A 12,588-nucleotide genomic window follows, 5' to 3' on the forward strand; every position below is an offset into this window, starting at 1 on the left:
GATATAGCACCACTGATTAAATCCTTTAAAGTTCACTATTCCAAACTGTTTAAAACCCAATAATTGATCTTCGAAAAATACGAATTGGGAAAATTCAGATCGATGTTCCTGAAAATAGATGATAGTTTTATAGAATGTCAAATATCGGTATGAAAAACTTCTTGGAGTTCATAGTGAATAAGATATCTGAATCATTTAATAACTTTTAAAGTGATGACTTATAAACGATGCTGATTGGTTGAAAAATTCGTTTGATTTCTCTGTCAAAATTTCGTTCGGAGTTCATCTGCACTGAGCACGCGGGACTACTTTTCTCTGGAATGCGTCTTCCCCGTTCTAATTTTAGCGCTATTAAAGAACGGGATTTTCCACACAAGCATTACATATAATGAAATGCATTTGTTTGATTTTTGTTTTTCATTGCTATCAATAATTAGCACAACTAAAGATAGCTGTTTTTGGCTATATTTAGCTCTAAAACTTCATAGTTATTTCGGATTTCAAACATTTCGGTTGAGCATCACTGAAGAGACATTATTTGTCGAAATGCGCATCTGGTTCATCAAAATTGGTACCGTATAAGTTTTACATTATGACCCCTGGGTCGAGGCCTCTGCTGGTGGACTGTTAGTCCCCGAGGGTCTCTACAGCCCAGTAGCTAAGTACTTCGTTACTAGCTTGAAAATACGGATGTATATTTAATTGCTGTTATAAAATTTAGAAATTCATTTCCAAATTAAGGATTATCTCCCTCATGCATAGCTCTTATCCTTGGACGAATTTGGCTCCACTTTTTTGGCACGCTGTTTTTGGCTATATTTAGCTCTAAAACTTCATAGTTATTTCGGTTGAGCATCACTGAAGAGACATTATTTGTCGAAATGCGCATCTGGTGCATCAAAATTGGTACCGTATAAGTTTTACATACAAATTAATTTAAAGAAACAACATACATAGACGATGACGTGGCAGAATAGTCAATTTGATGACGTAGACAACTTACTGGTAGAAGTAGACAGATTACACGAGTTCCCGGTATGAATCGTCTGCTTTACGAGATCGATAACATGACGGAGCAAGTGGCGACTTCTGATCTGGTAAATATCAATGAAATTGAACTGCGTTATATGGGGCTCAGTCAACGAGTGCGTTTTGAACGTTTTCCTCGATATTGAAATGGAGCCGAATTGCATTCCACCGTTCCAACGACACAACCAGTGTTCAACGTCTCCTCCAACACGATGCAGCATAAATCCAGTCACCACTTGTTATCTTCCTTTATATTTAATTCAGCTTTTAACCATTGCACCTTTAATTTGGCGTATGATCCATTTAAATCTGCACAGTAACTGTTCCTGACCTGAACGCACAGCCATGCCGTTTTGTTTTTCTTTTCATTCTTGCCTATATGTATTCCTACGCGCCATTTCAGAAACGTTAATTTAAGCTTTTTGATGGGAGAAACTATTTGTTTTTCTATCTTATAAACATAATTAAATGATAAGAAATAAAACTTACAATTCTTTGTTTGATGCATGTATCAAACGAAACATTGGACGGAAAACTTTTTCATCAATGCGCTACGCGCATTGATGAAGTTTTCCGTCCAATGTTTCGTTTGATACATGCATCAAACAAAGAATTATAAGTTTCATTTCTTAATACATGTTAACGTTTTTATTTTGAAGATCATTAGAAACATTTCAATTTATATATACATATATGTATTTCGTACTTTTATCTGTGAACAAGGCCATGCAGAAAGTCTTAGTCTTTAAAACTCAAACAAATGTACATTTCCTGATTTTAATTATTGCTGTATGGGAAAATATGGAAAATAAAGAATGTCTGGTAAATGATTATTTAAAAGCACGCTTGTCTTCGGAGATGCTACCAATATTCCGCAATGAGTTTTCGCACAATTCAAAGTCACACCACTTTTATTCCACTCGTGAACTATGCGAAATAACTCTCAATACTAGAGTTATATTTTAGTCCGCGACACACATTTCTCGTTGCCCCTTTCTTTGACTTTTTACATATTCAATTTTTATATGCACATATTGACTTTTTTCGATAAAAGCATTTTCCTATTTAACAATTTCTTTTTTCTATCTATACTCACTCACACTAGTTACCCCACAAAGTAGACAATTTTCAGAACTTTAGTGAAAAGTGTGTATTTATGTTTGCATTTAACTTTAGTAGCATCCGCAAATATATTCATTTATCACATATATGTGTGTTGTTTTTGTAAACTGGAAACGTTTATTTATATTGTTAAAACTTAACCATTACCTACACTGACCAGTGGCGGACCCCCTTCCCCTAAAATTATCAAATTTAAGGTAAATCGTGGTATCTTGTTTAGGAAAATGTACTTAACGATAAAAGAAACAATTTCTTCCACTGCCGGAGAAATAAATGTCAAAATATTTTGATTCCTTGAATTGCTGTATTGGGAGACTTAATTCTTTCCAAAAACCCTTAAAATTTGCGTCATTTTATTAATTTCACCTTTCATAATGATAGTAAATAGTACAAATGACTAAATAGGAGACATATTTCAAGTCCTGTAAAATCCAGGAGTTTCCGGGGGCTTCACTCCCTGGACCCACTGGGGGCCTCAAGGCGGCCCCCAAACACCCTGTCTCATAAAGTGGCGCTTCCCGTAACCGCAATTCCTGGATCCGCCCCTGCTGACCTTACATAGTTACGCCGATTGGTCGTCAGTTATCACGTTGTACGTATCAATGTACATGTACTTGTGAGAGTTTTCGACATAACATCGCCAGACTACATCGTTTTCTATTGACCGTCACAGTAACAGGATGCGTCTTCTCCTGACCTTGGTTTTCACACTTTCCTCTGCCGAAGTTGGAAGTCAAAAGTAGGGGGTTTTTAAATTAGAAATGTGCTCTCGCAAAAATGTAATACATCAAATTTTGAACATTGTGTGTTTAAATGCCAAAATCTTTCAAAGTTATTATTTAATGAATGTCACCTGAATATGCCGTTTCTGAAAGACAAGTTGATACCGCAAGATGCATTGATGACTTTTCTATACTCTAAATATATGATTCTTAAGGTATGAAATGCATCTGTTTCGCAGAAATTGCAATTTGCTCATGCGAGAATCTGAATGTTAGTGACAATATATGACGATTCAATATGCATGAATAGTTTTGGGAAGAAATCGCATTGCACACAATCATGTCCCGATTACAAAACTGTATACCATTCATATCTTACAATTATTACATACTGTATAACTTAAATCTATACTAATCTTATCTCTGTTGAATATTTTGTACATTTACTTCTTCTGGGGTTTATTTTATCGTACAATTGTGTCCTCTCTTAATGACAACTCCCATAGGGTTCCGGGTTAGAACAGGTCTTCAGTACACCTTGCTTGTCGTACGAGGCGACTTCATGGGGGTGGTCCTTCGCATGACACTGCAAAAACCGAGGCCCCGTGTCACAGCAGGTGTGGCACGATAAAGATCCCTCCCTGCTCAAGATCATACGACCATTAGACTCCTACCAAAAAGCTTTGGAATATACCTGACTTGAAAACCTATCTGATAGACGCAAAAATATATGTTTAAAACTTTTCAAGGATATGGAAGACCCATCCCATCGACTCCACTGGCTCCTTTCTGACATTCGCGAAAACCTATATAATCTAAGAAACTCCTCAAAATATTATTTACCAAAATTTAAAACAAACCGTTACAAGAACAGTTTTATACCCTGGTGTATACTAAACCAAATGCATACATAAGCATACATTGTATTCTGAAAGCTAGTCAGCAGACTTTTAATCCTTATTGCAGACTCATTATTTTGTTTGTTTTGTTTTACCTTATGTACGTCCGTTTATTTATATTTTTCTCCAAATATTTTTATTGTATGTAAATGCTTTTAAGATTATTCTTTGTCTTTTCATGTACATTCTTATCACGTTTATAGTTTGCTAATATTCTTATGGGTTTTTTTTTAACGTATGTATTGTACTTTCAACTTTTAAAGTTGCCAATGAATAAATATCTGTCTAATCTTGACTTCAAGACACTTGCTAAGTAGTAAGTGTCTGTACATCGAGATTAGTGTACAAACAAAACTTTTACCTCCTTTTTTTCACATATAAACATTACACACACTGAATAATCAGGGACGCCCTTGTATGGGATTGAATAGATGTACATGTATCCTGATGGATGAATTATTTCCTTTCATATAGATACACATCTCTTATTGCAGCATCCATGCATGATCTGAACATATACATTGTACATGGTTTTAGTAATTTCAATTTAATTGTAAAAACCATAAATATATATATTACACATCTTTCAAACGGTTTGTCACGTTTCCATATGAACTTAGGGGGCACTGTTCTATCTTCACAATGTCTATTGTTTGTCTCATTTGTTTCAAAAATTCGTATTCCCAAGCTGAATTACCTTGCCGAAAGACTTGCACGTGTACAGGGTAAAAGTAGTAAGCATTTGTTGCTTTACGTACATTGTACAAGTACATGTACGTTCAACAAATGAGACTCGTATTTTAAAAAAAAAAAAAATTTGTAAAACGTCTGGTAAACATATTTTGCATTGTCGGTGGTTGAGATAGGTTGTTCGGGTAGGGGTTTTTTTTTGGGGGGGGGGGGTGTATTTGGTTGTTTTTTTTTAAAGTTGGTTTACACAACTATATTAATCTTTTTAAAGGGACCGATTCACGATTTTCCTCAAAATTTTCTTTTTCACTTTTAATGATCAAAATTTACTGACTAATGTGTTTAAAAGATTTCCATAAAAATTAAGGTTATACATTATCACAGAAGCTCATTTTAGAGAGTTTATTATTTGTTTTGTAAACAGAGATTGCAGTGTGCTATTGTTTACGAAATTTTCAAAAGAAATGGATATCGATCTAAGTTTCATTATATCTTTCACATTTCAAGGTTTTTGGGGGTAAAATGTGTCATCTAAAAGTTAAAATCTGTGACTATGCAAAATTAAGATGCTTTATATTGCAAAATCAATATTTCACTTGTTTGTTTGTACATGTAAAGTTGAAAACATAAAAAGACTCGAGTCTTTGTTTACATAACACATATTTAAGGCTAAAATATTGCTTTTATTTTTGCATTCAGAAGGTCAAAATTTTGGCTTTCACGAGTTATATTTTCAATGTTTAACATTAAAAATTAAAAATATTTATATCAAAAATCGTGAACCAGTCCATTTTTAAGAACATGAAACATAATTCTTGTTTTAACTTTGCATAGATCGATTAAAGTTCATTCCTACGACTCGCTGATTACTTACCTTACAACAGGAGCGGATCTCAGATATTTCTTCAACACTTCCATCTGTGATGATTCAGCATCAACTTCTAAAGCAGACGTTCCTATGTTTGGCGGTAAAATCAAATTGTTTGTGGCGTACAACGATTCAGAGAACGGCTCGGGACAAACGATTTTCAGCCATGTTCAATACATAGACGAAAATATAAAAGGTAACTTATTTCTGCATTACCTCATACCAACCTATTTCCCAACTTTTTAGGGATTGTATAAAGCCAAGAGTGTAATTTGAAAATCATAAATACCATTCTCTCTCCGGATATTATTTCTGTCTAAAAATTACCGATGGTTTTTTAATAAAAAAAAAAAATTCATATTTACAAAATGACACCATGAAGAGACAGAAAGATAACGGAAAAGTGTGTAAACACGATTTACCCGGGAAATTAATCTTTGACGGGTAGATAGCAGTCGATAGACCGTGAATTGGGACGGGTAGATAGCAGTCGATAGACCGTGAATTAGGGCTCGTGTCACATCGTTTTGAACTCTCGTAACTGTAAACAAACTAATACGCAATCAACGTCAAAGTGATGGGTTTTTTGTTGTTGTTTTTTTTTGCAATGCCTACACCGAGGCAATAGGCATTGACCCGACCATAAACTTTGAAGTCAATGATTTTGGATTCTTTACACCACCTGTATACATTGTGAAATGTAGTTATAATCAAATAATCAATGCATGGTTTCATCTGAAATGGAATTAAAATTGATAGTTTTCAATAGAGGTCTTTCTATCAGATATTTAAATCCTTGTATGACAATATTAACAAAATTAACATTCAGTCTTGATGGTATGAAGTCGATCACGTGATCAGACTTTATTGCGTAGGAATACAATGTACAATCACCGCTTCAGAAGTATTTGGGTAAGGTACTTTCGCAATTACATCATAACAGAAACAAAATGAAATACGCGTCAGAATATTTATATGGAGTTTATTTTGTAAACAGACAAGAATTGTATCAATTAATAAAACAGTTGTTTTGTTTTAAATACTGTCTGAAACTATGGCGAATTCATACGATATTGGAAGCGAAGAAATGGAGTCAGAGTATTTACTTTACCTCATGACGATGATAACTTGTTGTTTCCGGGCAACAGTTATCATGGCCATGCTTTCGAGTCTTGAAAAATTTATGTTCATGGCAGGACACCGCTGCAAGTTTTCATTAAAATCTTAAAACAGAAATCCTTCAAGTGAACTAAAACTCTCCCTCAGTTCGTGTTGATTTTCTCTTACACACACTGAAGGTAAATAAAAGACGCAACCTACCTGCACTTCTTCTAAATTTGTCAGTGTAATGCTGCAACCATGTGTCCTAACGATGAATATGCCGTTGTTCCCTTCTAAAACTTGCAAAAACCTATCAAGACCTTAACGTAACATGTAATTTAATTCATCTATCCTACGTCATTTCTCTCAGATCCTATAAATTTCTGTAGAAATCTGTGTTTAACTGTTGCGTTATCAACTAAGTAAACCAACGCCAAGGTTTCTCCATCGCTTATCAACCAAATCACACCGCGGATGTAGTATACTCCGCTCCTCTCGTCTTCAACTGAGTTAACTTGACGCTCTAGATGTTACCTTTACTTTACACCTGTTTCATCGTTTTCACTCCTATTTGTATTTTCTTAGATATTGTTCCCAATTATGTATTCGATAAAAATCTAATGAACTATATACATGTATGCCATGTGTTGTCCAATCATTATTTTGGTCACCTGCTACATTAAGTATGGAAGCTCGATAAAAACAAAAACCAAAATAGAAGATGATATATCATATTTAGAGTTTTATTGGGACATGCCATGAAGTTGGTACGTGATCAAATCTACTATAATGCCCGTCGGCTGTTATAGGATTTGATCACGTGACTAACTTCGTGTCATGTCCCAATGGAATTTTAAAAATGATATTTTATTTCTTGATTGACAGATGAATAATTATTTATAGATTTGAATGTGGACATACATACACTGTGGATAACTAACGATACGGCTATGATATTTTGGGGGAAACCCGGTGTCTTCTTGAATAACACTGCGGATATGAATGTCACAATGTGTAACTGGACAAAGGGAGAAGGAAAGTATGAGTCATTATGTACGAGTATGTATTTTATATACTAAGTTCATGCAGTAACCCTTTGTAATTTCAAAAACCAGAATAAACGTTGATCTGTCAATAAATGAAGCACATGGTAACACTTTTTATTAGGAGATCCTGTTCTTATGCATGCTCCTCGAAAATTTTCGGCGGAGCATCCAGTTGTCGTATCCGTTCGTCCTTCCGAGCTCATATCTCCTAAACCTTCCATCAGAAATTGATATGATTGATCACAAATCTTCCTTGAGACAAAGACTTGTGGACTAAGGTCAATTTGGGAAAGGTCAGGTCACTCAGAAAATATAAAAGTTCCTTATTTCAACAGTTTCTTTATATAAAAGTTCCCATTTCCTAAGTCTTTCTAGAGAAATTGATCATAATTAATCAGAAGAATTTTTCTTGGGACACGGGACGTTTGGACCAAGGTCATTTCGGAATGGTCAAGGTCATTCAGGACAGATACCTTAAAGGAAAAAGTTTCTTTATTTTAACAGCTTTGAATAAATATTGATCATATATCACACAAACAAGTAACAGGTTTTCAGACAAAGGCCTTTCAAGTTCATATTGGAAAGGTTAAGGTCACTCAGAACACATACCTGTTCTTTATTTCAACAGTTTTTGGACAGGTATTGATCATGCAGGTATATCATATAAATAAGTAACAGGTAATTAGCTTTCAGTCAAAAGATCATTCAAGGTCATTAGGTCAAGGTCACCCAGTACATATACCTTGTATATGAAACAATTTCATATCAATATTTCAACAGCAATTGATCTTTTGGGCCAAGGCCACTCAAGGTCATACTGGAAAGGTTAAGGTCACTCGAAAAATATACATCATGTGAGGAAAAAGTTCCTTAAATCAACTGTTTTTGAACAGGAATTTATCATATATACAAATAAATAATAGACAAGTGACTTTCAGACAAAGGACATTTTGTAAAATTCAATGTCACTCAATATATAATTTGTAAAACCTTGACTTCAACAGTATTTCAACAGTAATTGATCATTATGTAAGTCATTTGTCATATGATATAGTTCATTGGTTAGATTCAGTCTGGGGAGCGCCCACCAGTTTTACTGATATTCTTGTTGATGTTATAATTTTAAGAATCTTTTTTACTTCAATGCATATACATGTATCTTGAATCACGGCATATGATGTTCTGGTCATTTGAGCTTTATTCATTTAAAAAAAATCAGCTGCATATTTTTCTCCCAAAGTATATGGGTAAAACCGCACAGACAACAGAAACAAATGGAGTCATTCAAGGAGATTAAAACCATGTTGACTTCCGGTGAAGAGGTTCGCTGGGTGGTGAATACGAAAGGATGCAAATGTCCACTAGATCCTGACGATTGTGGAGACGGTTCCTTTGGAAATACTATCAAAGGTAATTCATTCCAAATATTCGAATATTTACTGCTTTAAATTTTTAGTATACCTATATATGGATACCCACTTCCGCCCCTACCCGAGATTGAACTTAAGACCTGCGAAACCAAATCCCCAGCCTGTAACCTGTGACCACTTGACTATCAAGGCATGTCTAAAAACTTTCTTTTGATGACGGTGGAATTCTCGCTACGCTGTTACAAGCTACCTCGTCATTGAGAATGGGAATGGGATAGTTATTTGACGTCAATTCAAGATGATCGTACAGATGCCCATAAAATTGTATTTGAAATATATTATAAAGCAGAGATTGTAATTAACTTTTAAATAAACATAACTGCTGTAACTGAAGAAATATAAAGCACAGAGAAATTCACTCTACATGAATACTCCCTTCCGCCCTTACGTGTGTCTCTTAGCAGCGTGCGTGATCAGCGCGTGACTGTTCGTCAAGTCTTAATGACGAATCGCGCCACACTACATATATTAGTTCTTAGAAGTACATACTGAAAAATCCATTTAAAGCAAAGTGAATAGAATTAATGAATTTCATCCAGGTGTAAATCTAATTTTAAGCATACAAGTTGACCTACAGAGAAAAGCTATCGATTTGTTTCATGATATAAAGTTTCACAACATGTAATGCTATTTTCCTATTGTAACCAGCGTAGCGTAGAAATGCATTTGTATTCAAATATCCTTTGTTGATACAGTATTGTCTGTCTTTTAGATTTCAAAATTATGAAGGACGGTTCCATTACCTTCTCTGCATCAACAACATTTTTTGAGTTCTTTCCCTGGCAATTTACCCGATTACTTTCTTTTGGACATCTTTACCAAAACAATACGGCTACCTTCAAGATGGCATATTTAGACCCTACAACGTGGAAAGAAGGAGACAATGACATGCTTTCATGTCCATTAGGTTCGAAATCTTCTACCGAAGGGGTTAACTTTTTCATTAATGGAACCTAAAGAAAAGTACATTTAAAATTTTAAACATTCATATCAATAATGCATAATCAATATTAGTGTCAATAAATACAAAATTATAACAAGGTTGTTCTATGAGAGAGAGAAAGAGAGATTATTTCAACATTTTCTTTTGCATATCCATAAGATAATTCTGTTCGATTGATACGTACATGAATTAATCAGTCAATCTATAATTGTTCATTATTAAGGGAAATTATGCCTTATTTGCGAACCAATTTACATGTGTATATAGCACTTGACTATTCTAATTACGGCTTGATCTTGGACAAGAAGTTTCTAATGTTGTAGGTTAATTACGAAAATGAAAGAAAAGGTGAGCAAGCTCACATACCCCACGCTCCAACATTGCTTGGCGATGCCTCACATAATGAATGGTAATGCTATACATTACTGCAAGAACAGGACAGATGGGTTCGAAGTTCAAAAAGGGACATAACTCCCAGAAAAAATTTGAATCAGAATTCCCATGGGAATATGCACATCTACACAATGTGACCTTATTAACTACAAAGTTTCATGAAATTCTGTTGAGCAGTCTCAGAGGAGTAACGCTGGCAAGAACAGGACATTTTAAGTTCAAAAGGGGCATAACTCCTTGAAAAATTGAATTAGAATTTCCTGAAAATATGCACATCTACACAGTGTGTCTTTATTAACTACGAAGTTTCACGAAATTCTGTTGAGCAGTCTCAGAGGAGTTGCGCTGACCAAAAAAGGGACTGACAGACAGGTCGAAACATAATACCTTCCGCAACTTCATTGCGTAGGGTATAATAATGAACCAAAAATGGCGGTCATTTTATCATCAGACATAACAAATGCATTTCATTATACATGTAATTCATGGTTTTTGAATGTCGAAGCGGCAAGGATGTATACTTCAGACAGATAAATTTTAGATTCATGGAGAGATATTATGTTGACAGTGGTTAGATGAATCTACACGTTCTAGCATTATGTTTAATATCAACATTTGAAGTTTTAGAAACTGTTTGAAATAAAACTCATCACATCAGTCTGTGGTGAAAATTGAGACAAATCGTGTTTTTCATATATTTTGTACTAGATCAATGACCAGTGCTGTTCTAGGATGAATATTGTGGTGCACACATGCTTAAAACTTATCGACAGAATCAACTGGTTATTGTTCTTGCTTTGATGTTTCAATTTTAAATAGTATACAATCAAAGATCTAGAGATTGTATACTAACATATTGGTATGAATCCGGTGCTGAACCAATGAGCTACGTGTATTATCTGGTCAGGTAGTTGAACCAGCATAATTTGTAAATCTACCATTAATGATCCGAAAACGACCAGACTTTCCCCAAGCAGGTACTTCCATGTGTCAGCTCCAGAGGTATATCACAACATTCAATGTTACAGGAAAAGAGAAAACACAACTGACAATACCGGGATTCGAACCAGGGACCTCTAAATCACACGGCAGGTGCTTCGTGAAGTAGCAACTGGGCTACAAATATCCTGTCACCGCCGATCATACTGGTCTTTCTTGAACCTCGAGGGATTAAGGTGCAGTATGAAAGGTGAAGATAACGAACAGTGATCAATATCATAACTCCTTTAAGCAGTACCAAAGAGTTGGGCAAACACGGACCCTGGACATACCAGAGGTGAGATCGGGTGCCTAGATGGAGTAAGTATCCCCTGTCGACCCGTCATATCCGCCGTGAGCCCTATTTCTTGATTAGATAAAAAGAGTTATCCGTAGTCAAAATCAATGTGCCAAGAACGGCCTAACAATTCGTATGAAACATGTCAGACAGCATTTGACCCAATGATGCATTGTATTGGCAAATTATATCATCAACTTGTTTGTCAGTAGTCTGTCTCGATTTAAAAACTGATCATACGCAGAACAAGTTCTTGCGTATCGAATCAGTTGAGAGATATAAACACCATATGCATGTGATAATGGAATATTGCTACATAAATATTTGAACTTGACGATGGAGAAGCTGAAATCCTCCCGATTTTCATAAAGTTGAGGTATTAGTTTCCCGTTAATATCTACTTTCAATAAAATATCGAAGTCTGAAGCAGAAGTGGACGACTTTGTGGGATCTTTGATTTCGAGTTCACAGGGATATATTGAATCGACATATGAAAGAAAATTATTATTGTTTATAGATAAAATGTCGTTTTATTTTATATAGTATGAATTAAATTGAAAGATGTTAAATGGTAGTGGAGGTTGTACAAAACATGGCTCTTTTATGGAAGAGGATGCCCGCTACATGTACAATAATTATATACATGAGAATCCTCTAAACCATGGCTATGTTTCTAAGAACAAGATGCTGGTATGCTAATTTTACGTAAACAAACTCATTTAGCATTAGTAGGTCTATATAGGATCATGCCAATTTTGCCAGGACGACTGCATCTCACAATTGCGAGTAACAACGTATAAATATAACTTCATCAAGTAGATATTTATGTATATACACATACAGGTATAGGGTGAGGTTCAGGTGAGTGTTGTAACCAATGGGCGTCTTTTTCATAACTTTTATTTAAAAATCAAAGAATTTGGTTAATTGCTAATTACATATTGTTTTCTCAAAATCAACACATTGATTAGATTTGTGATCATAAAATTACGTATGTGACACTGATTTTATTTGAATTACCGATTTACACCTTCTGTTGATTATGCAATGTAGCATTAAAAAGTATAAA

General features: G+C 34.8%; 1 protein-coding gene across 1 annotated transcript; it reads left to right on the forward strand.

Annotated features, from left to right (window-relative positions):
- Window positions 1–2,731: 2,731 nt before the first annotated feature.
- Window positions 2,732–9,944, forward strand: LOC125647334 (uncharacterized). The gene is made up of 5 exons (XM_056140664.1): window positions 2,732–2,890; window positions 5,297–5,526; window positions 7,335–7,470; window positions 8,718–8,887; window positions 9,620–9,944. The coding sequence occupies exons 1-5, from the start codon at window positions 2,832–2,834 to the stop codon at window positions 9,862–9,864; spliced, it is 840 nt and encodes a 279-aa protein (XP_055996639.1). The 5' UTR covers window positions 2,732–2,831; the 3' UTR covers window positions 9,865–9,944.
- The last annotated feature ends 2,644 nt before the right edge of the window (window positions 9,945–12,588 follow it).

Source organism: Ostrea edulis, chromosome 6 (assembly GCF_947568905.1).
Source record: "Ostrea edulis chromosome 6, xbOstEdul1.1, whole genome shotgun sequence".
Taxonomy (NCBI): Eukaryota; Metazoa; Mollusca; class Bivalvia; order Ostreida; family Ostreidae; genus Ostrea; species Ostrea edulis.

What these genes read in the sequence shown, in the direction of transcription:
- LOC125647334 (XM_056140664.1), top strand. Translation starts at nt 2,832, where the DNA reads ATGCGTCTTCTCCTGACCTTGGTTTTCACACTTTCCTCTGCCGAAGTT. An exon ending in TGGACAAAGGGAGAAGGAAA is followed by an intron (nt 7,471 to 8,717) that starts GTATGAGTCATT and finishes TTTCTCCCAAAG; the next exon opens with TATATGGGTAAAACCGCACA. An exon ending in CTTTGGAAATACTATCAAAG is followed by an intron (nt 8,888 to 9,619) that starts GTAATTCATTCC and finishes TCTGTCTTTTAG; the next exon opens with ATTTCAAAATTATGAAGGAC.